Source organism: Aspergillus vadensis, assembly GCF_003184925.1.
Source record: "Aspergillus vadensis CBS 113365 unplaced genomic scaffold BO88scaffold_17, whole genome shotgun sequence".
NCBI lineage: Eukaryota > Fungi > Ascomycota > Eurotiomycetes > Eurotiales > Aspergillaceae > Aspergillus > Aspergillus vadensis.
The window spans coordinates 116,024-129,612 of record NW_020292055.1 but is presented as its reverse complement, the minus strand read 5'-3'; the positions used below and the strand labels follow the sequence as shown (position 1 = coordinate 129,612).

At 50.8% G+C, this 13,589-nt stretch overlaps 6 protein-coding genes across 6 annotated transcripts; 4 read left to right on the top strand and 2 right to left on the bottom strand.

Annotated features, from left to right (window-relative positions):
* Positions 1 to 249: 249 nt before the first annotated feature.
* On the top strand, positions 250 to 3,397 carry BO88DRAFT_344665 (serine/threonine-protein kinase; the record flags this gene model as incomplete). The annotated part of the gene is made up of 3 exons (XM_025703240.1): positions 250 to 1,140; positions 1,199 to 1,599; positions 1,648 to 3,397. The coding sequence occupies 3 exons, from the start codon at positions 250 to 252 to the stop codon at positions 3,395 to 3,397; spliced, it is 3,042 nt and encodes a 1,013-aa protein (XP_025561052.1).
* A 1,395-nt stretch (positions 3,398 to 4,792) lies between these two features.
* BO88DRAFT_78910 (uncharacterized protein) lies at positions 4,793 to 5,334 on the top strand. The gene has a single exon (XM_025713138.1). It carries the CDS (start codon positions 4,862 to 4,864, stop codon positions 5,315 to 5,317), a length of 456 nt encoding a protein of 151 aa, XP_025561051.1. The 5' UTR covers positions 4,793 to 4,861; the 3' UTR covers positions 5,318 to 5,334.
* A 2,561-nt stretch (positions 5,335 to 7,895) lies between these two features.
* On the top strand, positions 7,896 to 9,382 carry BO88DRAFT_416752 (putative alpha-1,6-mannosyltransferase subunit; the record flags this gene model as incomplete). The annotated part of the gene is made up of 3 exons (XM_025708271.1): positions 7,896 to 8,331; positions 8,387 to 8,672; positions 8,719 to 9,382. 3 exons carry the CDS (start codon positions 7,896 to 7,898, stop codon positions 9,380 to 9,382), a joined length of 1,386 nt encoding a protein of 461 aa, XP_025561050.1.
* A 630-nt stretch (positions 9,383 to 10,012) lies between these two features.
* On the top strand, positions 10,013 to 10,675 carry BO88DRAFT_406149 (putative NADH-ubiquinone oxidoreductase 12 kda subunit). Its single transcript, XM_025707081.1, has 2 exons — positions 10,013 to 10,109; positions 10,201 to 10,675. The coding sequence occupies exons 1-2, from the start codon at positions 10,022 to 10,024 to the stop codon at positions 10,293 to 10,295; spliced, it is 183 nt and encodes a 60-aa protein (XP_025561049.1). The 5' UTR covers positions 10,013 to 10,021; the 3' UTR covers positions 10,296 to 10,675.
* Positions 10,336 to 12,483, bottom strand: BO88DRAFT_78881 (pH-signaling protein PalC). Its single transcript, XM_025713137.1, has 2 exons — positions 10,900 to 12,483; positions 10,336 to 10,844 (listed from the first exon to the last, which is right to left on the bottom strand). Exons 1-2 carry the CDS (start codon positions 12,193 to 12,195, stop codon positions 10,587 to 10,589), a joined length of 1,554 nt encoding a protein of 517 aa, XP_025561048.1. The 5' UTR covers positions 12,196 to 12,483; the 3' UTR covers positions 10,336 to 10,586.
* On the bottom strand, positions 12,484 to 13,554 carry BO88DRAFT_78880 (Bromodomain associated domain protein). The gene has a single exon (XM_025713136.1). It carries the CDS (start codon positions 13,418 to 13,420, stop codon positions 12,773 to 12,775), a length of 648 nt encoding a protein of 215 aa, XP_025561047.1. The 5' UTR covers positions 13,421 to 13,554; the 3' UTR covers positions 12,484 to 12,772.
* Between the last annotated feature and the right edge of the window lie 35 nt (positions 13,555 to 13,589).

The window sequence follows — 13,589 nt, the reverse complement described above, 5'->3', positions numbered from 1 at the left end:
CAACTTTAATGCTAGCAAGGCCTATACCCCCAATAGGTCTATGATATGGAGTCCTGTTGATCATCGCCTTGGCTACGCAAGTTCTCTTCCCGTTTCTCTACTTGAGTCCCTGCACATATACCCTTCAGTGTTCGTCTTGTCAAATAGTCTGCTTTTGCATTTTTCTGTCTTTCTTTACGATATTCATACCTTTCCCGACAGTCGCACTGTTCCTGTCAGCCCTCGACGTCATCATCAATATCCGTGCAGATGGAGGCGACCCAGGAGTCCACTCAGCCATGCACGGACCCTCGCCGCATGGGCTACAACAATTCGGCCCTCCACGAGGATGATCTGACGGACATTGTTTGTATCTTACACCCAAATTCACCTGCAGCCCATGATGCTGTAGCCGCAACTGCGCGTCACGCCCCGCAGCACATCCTACAAAGGGATGCGCTAGAATATGAATGTTCAGATACCGCAGCTTTGGACTTCGCTCTTAGACTGTCATCGGATGTGTATGACGCAAACACGGGCTTTTGCTTCGGACGGAACAGGGCTCGCTGCGATCTTCTCATTGCCGATGCTAACTCGAAACGTATTTCGAACACGCACTTCCGCATCTATCTTACGCAAGATGGGATCATAATGCTGGAGGACACCTCCACCAATGGAACGATCGTAGACAACTGCCGTCTTCGCAAGATTCAACGTGAGAAGAGCCGCATGCTAGTCAATGGTTCCGTCATTCAGGTGCCAAATGGTGAGGGGCAGTCTTCGGAGGAAGTCAGATTCATTGTGCGCCTGCCGTCCCGGGAAGGTTTTGTCATGCAGTACACCGAAAATATGCTTCGCTACTTCGAAAAGATCGAGACGCAAAGAGCAGGTGCAGCGCAACCCAGAGCTCGTACTACTCCCGCCCCCGCTCTGCAGATCGCTTCACCTAATACGTACGGCATGCACTGGTCTGGAGGATCAATTTACAACGTGACGGGGCAAATAGGCAAGGGAGCTTTTGCAACGGTCTACAAACTCGCCACGAAGCAGCATGGTTCTGTATATGCAGCCAAAGAACTCGACAAGCGCCGCTGGATGAAAAATGGCATACTCGACAAGAAAGTTGACAATGAAATGCAGATCATGAAAGATCTAAAACACGTGAGTAATCGCCCCAAAATGGAATTTCTGACGCTCCTATTTATAACAATGCTTTCAGCCCAATATCGTTCAATATGTCGACCATCACGAGCACGACAGGTGGATATACATCATCATGGAGTACGTTCCCGGTGGAGAGCTGTCCACGTACTTGCAGTCGCATGGCAGGATCGCAGAGGCCCAGGTTAGGACTATGGCGCGACAGATTTTGCATGCACTCCACTATCTACATAAACGGAAGATCACGCATCGAGATATCAAGCCAGACAATATCTTAATTTCGTCTCTTGATCCTCTCCGAGTGAAATTGTCAGACTTTGGTCTTTCAAAAGTAGTTCAGGAAGAGACCTTTTTGAGGACGTTCTGTGGAACATTGCTGTACTGCGCCCCGGAAGTCTACCCCGAGTATGACACTTACCGACGTGGCGAGGTTCGGAAACGGCGCAGGCTGGGTGATCCGTAAGTTCCTAATAACATGTGCTCTGCCGAAACTATACTGACCATCAGGCCTCCAAAAACATCCCCTTACGATCAATCTGTTGACATGTGGTCGCTTGGAGCCGTTCTCTTCCACCTTCTTTCAGGTGTTCCCCCTTTCGCTCCTCGAGGAGATGATCGTGGTGCTCAGATGCTGCGAATCATCATGACTGAGGATGCCGATTATAGTGAACTCCGCAAGGCAGGCGTCTCAGAGGATGGAATAGATTTTGTCGCTCGACTTTTAAATCGTGACCCCCAGTCTCGCCCGAACGAACGAGAATGTTTTAGACACCCTTGGATTGCAGGAGTTGCGGACATTGACGATTATGATGACGAGGACTTGTTTCTGGGTGTCCCGGATGAGCTTTCTGACATAGGCGAGGATCTCGAGGACGAAATAGACGCCTCTCAGCTGTCTTTGAATGATAAGCCGGCAGCAGAAGTCGCTGCTGAGGAGGAGGACGAATTGGCCCAGGCCAAGAAAATCAAGCTTGAATATCCGCCGGAGGAGATCCGCTATCCATCGCTGCCCAGTTTCGACAGTTTCTCGGCTCTTCAACCAGTTTCCCAGTCAACGCCAAAACGACTTTTTGGTGAGATTACGCCATCGATACTTCGAAGTTCTCACGCGTTGGGCGACAAGGTTGATGCATTTGAGGGCGACGACTTTGGCCTCCATGACTTCGTTTCTTCCACTGGTGAGTCGATTATCAGCGACGGCAACAGCCTGAACTCCATCCTCTCCCTGCCGGAAAACCCCGTCGCAGGGTCTGCACCTAGCTTAATGGGAGCTGAGAACCTTGTTGGGCAGCTGAACATGAACTCGTCGCACCCTGGCTTGAACAACATTCCCCGTCACGTCGAGGTGCCGGGGCCGCAAACTAGCGTGGCCGTAGAAGCCCCGAAGGACAAGGCCCCAGAGGTGCCCCCGCAGATCACTATCGATGATGAAACCCCTAAAGCTTCGAAATTCAACCGGCGGATTGAACTCCCCATACCTGATACTGCCAGTGAGCGTTCTAGTCCCGAAACGACAACGGGAAAGACCAACGATGGACATGCTGAGCCCGACGCTGCTCCTGAAGAGGTGTTCGACATTGAGTTGGCGAACACTATCGATGCCAAAACCGGACAGCGACTTCCTGACTTGCCGAAAAGGGAAGACAATGAGCCTTCCCTACAGCCTGCGTCCGATCAGACTCCAGGCCCAATCCTCAATACCGTGACGCAGCTTAGCAACTCACGCCCCCTCCTTGGAAAGCTGACCACTCTTCCCGGGTCCATCTTTGAGCTCACTATTCCGCTGGAAGCTCGGATGACATCCTGGGGCCGCGGCCCCCAAGCAACCATATGCTATCCCGAGCCAATGGATACACGGATACCTGCGTATGCATTGGAAGTTACCTTTTGGGCACCAGCCATCGAAACCAAGATTGCCGCTGGGCACGATTGGATGACGGTCCCCGGCGTGATGGCTATTCTCTCGACCAAAACCCGAAAGTGTATCTGGGTTAATGGAACTGAGCTGCGTCGTGGGCCCGAGAACGACAATGGCGGAGAAGGCTTTCATTTCGGTAAACTGTATACCGGCGATGTCATTACCGTCTATCAGCATCGGAACAAGTTTTTGAAGTTCGCGTGCGAATTTTACCATGGAGATAGTGCTCGCTCACGTCCCGATGAGGAGAAAGGCTTCACCGTGCGCAAAGTCTTGATGCCCAAGGAGAAGGCTGCCAACCGACAACCTGTACGGAAAATACCGCATGGGAAGAAGTAGGTGTCGACATGGTGGTACTTGGTTCGCTGACTGAGTTGGAAATGGCTATGAGGTATGGTGTAATGTCCCTGGTGTGGTATGGAGTTGTATGTATCTCTTATGTATGGGTTGCATCTTCGTTTGGTCTTGGGGGAACAAATGGGGTGGCTCAGTATTGATTTTGGCGTTTGTGCATATACATAATGATCTGGATAAGATAGGGTCTGGAGGGGGACAAAAAAGGAAAAAAGGCTACTCTCGTCAACGCATGTACGATCAACAATTGCATGGAATTTATCAATGGATACCACTATCTATTACCCGCTCACCTAGGCTACGTCTGAGACGTACCACTACAGAAGACATGAAATAATGTAGTGCCATAGTCCTACACAGTGCCGATAATACATTTGTATATTATTATCTCCTTGCTCAGGGACAAGTAGTAAGTACAAAGCTGCTGCTACTTTACTAGAATTAGATAGCACCCGCGCGCTCTAATAGTCACGAAGAGCAATTGTATTTGAGACAGGACTTTGCTATATACATTCATACTCTGTCAGGCTAAATATTCTTTTTTTAGTCAGTCTATACATTATCCCTAGGAGGCACAATGGCGAAATACAATCGGCCCTTCCATCTTATCCTTCTGTCCTCAGACGTAGACCACTGCGTATTATATTCTTTGGACAACCACCAGGAATAGCATTTCCAGGGGGGTCGCATGAGTTATGTATGCCTTCGAAGTAACAGACACCTGATATATGATATAGAGACAAGTTAATCTGAGTCTCTCAGGGATGGTAGAGTAAAGAGCAACAGACGTGAAAAGAAACACCATCTCCTTGGCAATAACAGTAGTTGCCGATATTGTGTTGAGGATCTGCGCTACAGCGATCTTAGGATGCACTTCGAACTGAACAAACAAAATTTCTGGACTGAAGACAGAAAGAGCACCTACTGGTTATAGCAAGGTCCAACACCGCTAGCTCCGGCAGCTCCCATGAACAGAAGGGCAACGATGGTGTTCGTCCAGAGTCTCATTTTGCATTTGATTTTCGTAGATTCATATGTAAGGGAGCACGTTGAATGACGGTAACTTGAGAGAGAGAAGAAGTATTGATCAGATGCACTGAATCACCAGTTCTTATTATTGTTGAACCCTAGCCTGGATGTAGCTAGAGCGCATCAATCAGAGTATTCGGTATTATACACCATATATTTCTCTCAATATAACTTTGCCAAAGCCAAGTGGTTTTACTCCGTATGGTACAAATACTACCAGTAAATTACTGTAAGCGTTGTGCTAGTTAGTTAGTGCAAGAGTAAAGTGCAAGGGTATCTAAGCGGATAAGTTAAATAAAGCAACACCACCACCTCTCCTTTCATTATACGTCGTCTTGGTCATTACTCATTATTTCGCCAGCCTGTCCAACTTGAATCCTATTTCAGTCCAATTTCTACAGTTCACTAAACGGCCAAACCATGTCAGATATAGATGCAAAGACTTCTCTGTCTGCTACTAGCCAAACTCCCCCTATTGCCCCCAACGCAATATCGGATGCAGATGAGCATCATGCCATCGACCCGTCGAATCTGGCCACCTACGAGAAGAGCCTCTACGACTTCCTGTGCTCCCAAGGATGGACTAGTACACAGTGTTTATGCTTCATCGCTCAGATCAAACCGATGAAAGAAGCCATCTCACGCCTTTTCTACTCGCAAGGTTGTAACACCGCCCAAGTGCAGTGTCTCCACGAGCAGTGTGAGATGGAATTCCCAGAGCATTTCCCAGCTCCTAAAGATGATGCCGAGCAACAGGATCTGCAGATGCAGCTGAGACTCAATGAGGAGATGAATCGTCGAAGGGCAATTGGTGAGCGCATGTACCCTTCAGTAGGCACTATGGATAGGCAGGTTGATGAGGAGAGAAGTGCTTAAGTGGGATTTGCTTAGATATTTGTGATATGTATGTACTTTGGTCTTTGTATCTCAACTCTGTCAAGTGTTCTAAGAAGAGAAGGCCCGGCAGGAACGTATGTGGGCTGAGAACAACTTTTCAATATATACATCTAAGATGGCTAGCAGAAGATTTGTAGTGAAGCTGCAAGAATAGTCTGAGTTCAATGAGTTGGCGAGTTGTGCCTGAACTTCTTCTTAGTAGCACCGATCGTGGTCTCTTCTTGCCTATACAATTGGTATAGGTTAGCTATATGGTCAACTAAGTACACACGCTGTCATAGTGGCTATTGGTGTAAAGCCATGCGGCGATAAAAGGATCATCTATACTCAAATTATTTGGCATATCATTTATTTCCCAAACTGTTTTAAAGTTTTATTCTTACTTATTGGTCAGTGAATACTTCTTGGGGATATTTGAGAAGCTCTTGCATTCAGTATCGGGTTGCCTCATCTTTAGTTCTTTACGGCGTTGCACATTGTGTAACCAACTAGTCTAAGAAAGTGAAGAAAAGTGGAATCGATATATATATTCGGGTTTCCCTCGACAATCTTCTGAAGACACCATGGATCTGTCGACTCTGGATTATAGAGAAATCTCACCGGAAAGAGAAGATAGTGGTTTTGCTTAATCTGAATGCGGAGAGTAGTGTACCTTTAGATCTTCTTTGCAGAACAAGAAGCCACTAGATGAAATTACTTCGCAACGAAGAATGCAAAACTGTTGAGACCCCGAAGACAAAAGGTCATTTGTTACATAACAACCTGAGCCTGAATATAACAACTATTTGTTAATTTAATCATTATTTGCAAAGTACAGTTGATATATCAGAAGACGAAAATCAAGCTTCTGCGTAGAGTGCATCCATTTATAGTAAGACCCAGCGCGGTGGACAATATGCTGCAGCACGGTATAGCTGAAGGTTAGGAAACGTGACTGAGGGCCTCGTTGCTTGTGGATGAGTGAAGCCCTCTTTCTCTATGTGAAGATACAAGGGTTTGCGTCAGTGGCGACAGATTGACAGCCACAAACAGCAAGCCATTAAAATTCTCCAAAATAAATCTGTTTATAGACTGTAGCTCGTATAAATCCTAGGAACTACATACGAACATACTAGCAGCGATCCTCAGGGTCTGGAATCAACTGGGTCCGTCAAGCCTGTACCTCTCGGCAACGATACGAAGGGCAGTTCCCTGGTTCGCAAGGTGGTATCTATTCACATTGAATAAGCGACGCCGGAAGCAGCCAGGTCCAACAGGTTTAAGAACCACATTATTTGGATATTGTCAAAGCTCACGAATCATCAAATCGGGAGGTTTCCCAATGCGTCGAAAAGCCACGATGGAAGCCAAAGCAACACCAGCACCACATGTGACCCTGACCGCTAAAGTTGAAAGACCGAGTGGGTCCTACTCTCTTTCCATGTGGATCTTGGAGATTAGTTTCTTCCTGCTAGTCTTGTCTCTCGGATTTCTAGCAGTTCTTCCATCTTCTCCGAACTGGAACATAGCTTGAATGTGTTCCACCGCTAAGGTGCTTCATTGTCGCATTAGGGGGTCTGACGGATGTGAGACAACCGTCTCTCGAGCCAGAGTGGCCAACTCACTACTTGCTCGCAAGTAATATTCGAAATGAGCAGATCCTCTCAACAAATTGCCAGGCTCCAACCGTTCGTTTCGGCGTCTGCGCGAGAAGCTCAAGCGAGGGGGCGGGGCTGTTGCTAGGATTTAATTAAATTAATCTGCTTTTTGCAGTTTAATCTCCTTCCTCCCCACCACCAACGAATGATGCTCTCTCGGAGCACCTCATTCTCACACACAGACGCTGTGACAATGTCCGACGCATTGGGTGGTCATCCTGATAGCCATGGCTCGGGTTCTATCCATGGTCCTCGCGCGGAATGTCTTACTCGACGATAAGGGGAGTAGGGAGAGGAGGGAGTTGCGCCCTCATCGCTGCCTCATGGGTGTTGTTGACCCTTGGATCCCTCCCATTCCTTCCATTCTTCAACCACTTCTCCGGGGCACCCCCTAGCGCGCCCTTGGAACTGTACCGTTAACCTGACAAGTGGCCCTCAAAGAAGAAAAAGTCCCCAAACGAAAGCGGACAGACCCGTTCGCGGATGGGTTCCTCTGTTCCTGGATTATTGTTTCGGCCTTTTTGGCGACTTGGTGATCCAGTTTTTATCAACGACCATGTCATACTATTCCTCTTCCGTCGTTTCGAGCTGGTGACTCCTGAACCGAAGAGTAATTTTACTTTAATTTCTAGCTCTCTTTGATTTTTCTGGTTCGATAGCGATCTGTTACTTCACTAACGTATCTCCTACACCTCCGCTCTAAAACCTCATCCTTTTCCTTTCTGCTGCGCTCTTGTTTTCCCCCCAAGTTGCGGGCGCCTGTTTCAAAGAAAGACATATCCCATTGACCTCCTCCACCGCGGCCCTCTGCCGAGCACGAACTCCCCAATCACGCCCGCCTGTGGCTGCTCCGCGGGCCGTTGTGCTCGCCCGCCATTGCCCTTCCTGCCGGCATCCCTGTCGGTCCCGACTCCCCGCTCATGTCGTTGTCACGATCGCCCTCTCCCCACCCCGCGGGAGCAGGATGGTCTAGTCCTGGACTCACCTCGCCCAGTGGTTCGACGACGCCTCACAATGGTTTTCTGTCGCCAAATCCTATAGGTGCCAGCGGCATCTCCTGGGCCGCCGCCAAAGCGAAGAGCGACGAGGTACGAGGCTACCCGTCCTTTTCGACGAAGAACAGCGGATTCTTCTCGCGTTCAAGACGCCAGCTCTCCGCCACTTTGCCGCGCTTTCGTTTAGGCTCAGGGTCTCCGAATGGCTATGTCGATAAGGATGAGTTTGGCCGGGGGCGGCCTCTCTCCCCAGCTACGGGCTGGCGCCTGGGATTTGGCAGGTCGGTTCTGCGGCGCAGACGATCGCGCTTGCTCGTGGCGCTGATCTTTCTTTTGCTGGGCTATATGTTTTTCGGAGCGTGTAAGTGAATCGCATACGTGTGGAACGAAGTCTGTAGGTGGCTAATCAATTGCAGCTCTTCTTCAAAAGTATCGGCGCTCTCCACTAGGCGGTGGGCGCAAGTTCGTGATCATACTAGAATCTAACATAGAGGGCGGCGTGATGGAGTGGAAGGGAGCGCGCGAATGGGCGATCGAGCGCAACAGCGTGTGGAACAAGAAGAATTATGTTGAGCGATGGGGCTACGAATTGGAAACCGTCAACATGTTGGCGAAGAAGCGGTATTCGCACGAATGGCGCGAGAGTTGGGAGAAGGTGGACCTTATCCGGGAGACGATGCGAAAGCATCCTGATGCTGAATGGTATGCTTGTCGTATTCAATTTCATGAGCGTCACTGACATGTGCAGGTTTTGGTGGTTGGACCTCAGCACTTGGATCATGGAATACTCTTACTCGTTACAGGACCATATATTCGACCGCTTGGATGAAATCATCTACCGGGACATCAATGTCTACAACCCGTTGAATATCAGCCATCCGCCGGACGACGCTTACCTGGACGAGGTGTCTCGATCGCCAAACGGAGACGGGGATCCGTCATCGGTACATATGCTACTGTCGCAGGACTGTGGGGGCTTCAACCTCGGCTCTTTCTTCATTCGGCGCTCCCTCTGGGCCGACCGCCTGCTGGACTCGTGGTGGGACCCAGTCATGTATGAACAGAAACATATGGAGTGGGAGCACAAGGAGCAGGATGCGATGGAGTACCTCTACGCAACGCAGCCGTGGGTACGCAGCCACGTTGGCTTCCTCCCCCAGCGATATATCAACTCGTACCCCCAGGGGGCATGTGGAGATGAGAACGACCCGAATGTCCACTACCAGGAAGATGAAAGAGACTTTCTGGTCAACATGGCCGGGTGCCAGTATGGACGCGACTGCTGGGCCGAGATGTACCAGTACCGTGAGATCAGCAAGCAGCTGAACCTGACATGGTGGGAGCGGATGAAGGACAAGTTGAACGGCCTTTACGAGAAGCTTTTCCCTGGCGAGGAGCAGCAAGTTGAATAGTCCGTTGCTGGATACGACATTTGCTTTGATGTTTATTGCAGATGATGACTGGTCTGAGAAATGACCATGTAAAATGCGGACTAATAATGACCTGTGACGGCGTATGGACGGGTGTGATGTTTGCTGATTTGTTGTACTTGGCGAGGCGTTTGGTGTTAACGATAGTTATCTAGACTTAGTAGCTCATCTATGACCTTTTACTGTACTCTCACCGATTCCTAACCACTAACAAACAAGTATACAACGGTAATTGCAGTGCACAGTGCACAACCCACTCACAACCCGCTTACTAAGCATACACCATACACGTGACCACCGCAGCACATCCGACCGCCCACACCCCCCAGCCAATCAAACCACCGCAATTGGAACTCTCGCGACCTCCGGAATCGAACTTGATACAACTTGACCTCCGAATATCACCGTGACCTCTTTCCCTCCCTCCCTCCGATCGACTATCCGAATCAAAACCGACAAAAAAAAAAGAAAGAGATTTGCAAAATGCCCACCCCGGAATCCGCCTCCTTCCTGGCCAAAAAGCCCACGGTGCCGCCTACCTACGAGGGCGTCGACTTCGAAGACAACGTCGCTGTCCACAACGCCCGCGACGCCATTATCCGTGAACAATGGGTCCGCAGTATGATGTCTCGTCTGGTCGGAGAGGAATTGGGCAAATGTTATGCTCGTGAGGGTGTGAATCATTTGGAGAAGTGTGGGGTTTTGAGGGGTGAGTTTATACCTTTTATTCCTTCCTTTTATTCCTTGCTTTTGTGAAGGATGGGGATATGCTAATGTGGGTTTGTTTTCCGGGGATATAGAAAAGTACTTTGAGTTGCTGGGCGAGCGCAAGATTAAGGGTTACTTGTTCCAGGAGAAGAATTACTTTGCTGGGGAGGGAAATAAGTCTGCTTAGATTTGAAGTTGGGGGATGGGATGGGTTGAATCGGTTTCTGTGTTATGTTATGTGATATACAATATATGCATTGTGTTTTATTTTCATACTCTTTTCTCTGGGTTTGGGTTGTGGGGAGTTGTGATTGTATAATATGTTTTGAGATGGGTGGATATGGACTCTAGCTCTGGGTTTATACGGGTTGCTAGGTGTGAGTGGATTGCTGTGTCTGATTGGTACTGCGTATGCGGAGTAGAACCTATGTGTGCATAGGCAGACCATATGGTATGGTATTTGTATACAAGCTCAAAATCAATAATAGGCACTGTCACTCCGCTCCGGCACTGTTCCCGGCGTATACACACGCGCTACACTGGCTGCCTCTTCATCACTATCCTCGACATCACTCCCCGGTCCAAAGTCGTCCTCCGCCGGCGGCGCACGCATGCGCACCAGCTGCTCCTCATCCAGCGAGGGGATCTTGTACGGCGCTGGCGCGGAATGAATATCTCGACCGGAGGGCAAGTTTGCTAGCAGGTCCGCAGAAGGTGGAATCAGCTGGGTATTAATCTGTGCTCGGCAGTTAGCAACATCATTCCAAACCAATGACGGGGATATCACCAACCGTATCATTCATTCGCACCCACTTCGTCTCCAGCATCTCAATCACTCGACTCTCCTCCTCCCGACCTGCATTATCCCCCGGTCCGAGCTCGCCCTTCTCCGTCCGATCCCGACTGCCCGCATCCTTCTCCATCCGTCTCTCCTCCCGCCGCTCCATCCAACCCTGCTTCAGCCTCGACAGCCCGGTCCGGCTCTTCGTACTCGTCTCCTTCGCTTCCGCTCCACCTGTCCCAGCTCCCCTGACCCCCAATGCCCCCTTCGCTGCTCTCAACCATGCAATGCCCTCCCCTATTTTCCCGGACAACTCCGCATCCACACCGAAGAACCGACAGGCTCTCGCCCGCGCAACCCGTCCCAGCACCCGTGTATACCCTAGCAGATCATCATCAATTCCCATCCGCCCCTCTGACCGGACAGATCCCAGCCCCGCAGCAGCTTGCTCCGCGTACTCCGCAGCCCGGATACATAATCTAGCGAAGAGGTGCGCGCGGACCTTGGGGATCTCCGGCGCGCGGACCATCCAGTCCTTGTCATTGGGATTGCGCGCCTGAATACAGGCCGCGACGTAGGAATCGTCCTTCAACACAGCGAGGAGGGTTGCTTCCGCGAGGGCGAGACAGGAGAGGGCCGCTTGCGTGGCGGGGTCGAGGTCCGGAAGGGTAGAGGTTCCATTTCTGTTGTTGTTGCAGATGGAGTGGGCTGCGGTTGCGAAGGAGGGCGAGGAAGCGAGGAGTGAGTGTACGGCGCTGGCTTGGAGGAGGTGTTTGGTGGCTGTTTGGATGGCGGCGGTGCGCTGTTCCGGTGTCGGGGTCGTGGATGCGTAGAGGGTGCGGGTGACGCCGATACGGGCGAGGGAGTTTAGCACGTAGCTGAGAGTGGAGAGGACAAAGGCTATCTCAAGGTCGAGACCCTGTCCTTGGATGCGGGTGGTGGTGGGCCGCTGCTTGAGGGAGAGCGTGGTGGTGGGGTTGGTGAGGGTCGGGCGCCAGGAGGATGTGATCTCGGTGCGGAGGGTGATTTCAATGTCTTCGGTGGGAGATGTGTCGCCAGGTTTGCTGCTGAGACCGCTGGAGAGAGCGAGGAGGTAAGGGAGGTAGCTGGTTATGGTGGTGAGGAGAGTCTGCAGGTGGGCGTCCTGTTGCGGACCGCGGGGTAAACGCTTGTGTGCTTTGAGAGCTTGTCGGAGAGCATGGCGGGCGGTGGTGGCTGCTTGGGGGAGAGAAGGGTGGGTGCTGGAGGTAAGGAAGGTCTGGAAGGAAAGATGGGAGGTGGAGGGCAGTGTGAAGGCGTAAACCATGGTGACGGTAGTGGTGATTGGGGGTTGAAGCTGGAGTGGAGTAGGAAGGGGAGAGCTGGAGTTGAGTTGGAGGAGGTGAAGATCTCCGCGGCAGCCAAGAAGCTCGTTTGCATTGGAACCTACGGGAAAAGCACGTCGGGGTCAATTCGGGCCTATTGGCCGAACTCATTAACTCATGTGGCTTATACGCTGTTATGCTGTAGATACATGATTTCGCTTGCAGGATGGCTTTCCATCCCTCATTCGTCCCGATTGCCTTCTTCGCACATGTTTCAAGGCGTAGATGCTGTTTTCTGACTCGGTGGATAATGATAAATCCAGCCTACTCTGGCCCTAAATTGTGACAACCTGTCTGTAGCAATGGCAAGTGATATGCTGATACTCCCAAGCTGGTGGACGATCTGCTGGTCATTGTGATCAAGCTGGGCCGGCCAGCTGTCCCAATGCCAGATACGGTGTAGGCGTTGTGATGCAGCTAGGCGTCTCGAGTCTGGCTTGTCGGGCTGCAGACGACCGACAGCCTTGTTGCAGTGTATTGTGAAGTGGTCTCTTTTCGAACGACCTGTTTGCTGTCTCATCATACATCCATCCCTTCCCCATCGGACAAGTTGCTCGGCGCACTACTGACACCAGACGAATCGCTGTCAGCCATGTACGGCGCCCGCGACCGCATTTGTGATCCCCAGTCCTGGAGACTGGGCGCGCCTCCCTCGATGATGATAGGATGCTCGTCGGCACTCTTGCCGAGCACGGTTCCCGCATATCTCGACTCTTCGCCGGTTTTGCTGTGTTTCTTCTTCAATGCCGTCAAAAAGTCTTCTTTCTCGAGAGCGTCCGCATCAACCATGTCGCCTTCACTGGGCACGAATCCAGCAATCCGTCGAATCTCCCGGTTGGCCGGCCCAGTGAACCACGACAGAAAGCCTTCTAAACCTCGCATATCTTCTTCTCCCTGCCAATCCTCCTCCCATTCTCGCAGCTGGGGTCGTAGCGCGCCTGCGTCTTGCAGCGCTTGGTAGATATCTTCGAGGACCGGAACAGGGTCATGCGGATGAGCGTTTGCAGCATGGGCAGTCGTAGATGAAGCAAGGATCATGATGTATTGGGCGGTAAGGTCAGCGAGAGTGTCTAAAACGGACGGTCGCGTCGCATGGAAGCCTGCTGCGCGCAGGATCTGGATGATTGGCGGGCGGAGAAGAGCGTTGTGTAGATTGGAGCCAGACATGTTGGCGTATGGGTTGTGATGAAGAGCAACGATAGAGACGTCGAGAAGAGCTATTCAGCTCGCAGACGAGGATTATATAGCTAAGAATATTAGCGGCTCAATGCGTCGCTATTGTTGAGGTCGAGTGTTAGGAGATGAATAGGAAGCAAAGAGAGGATCAATGCTGAAT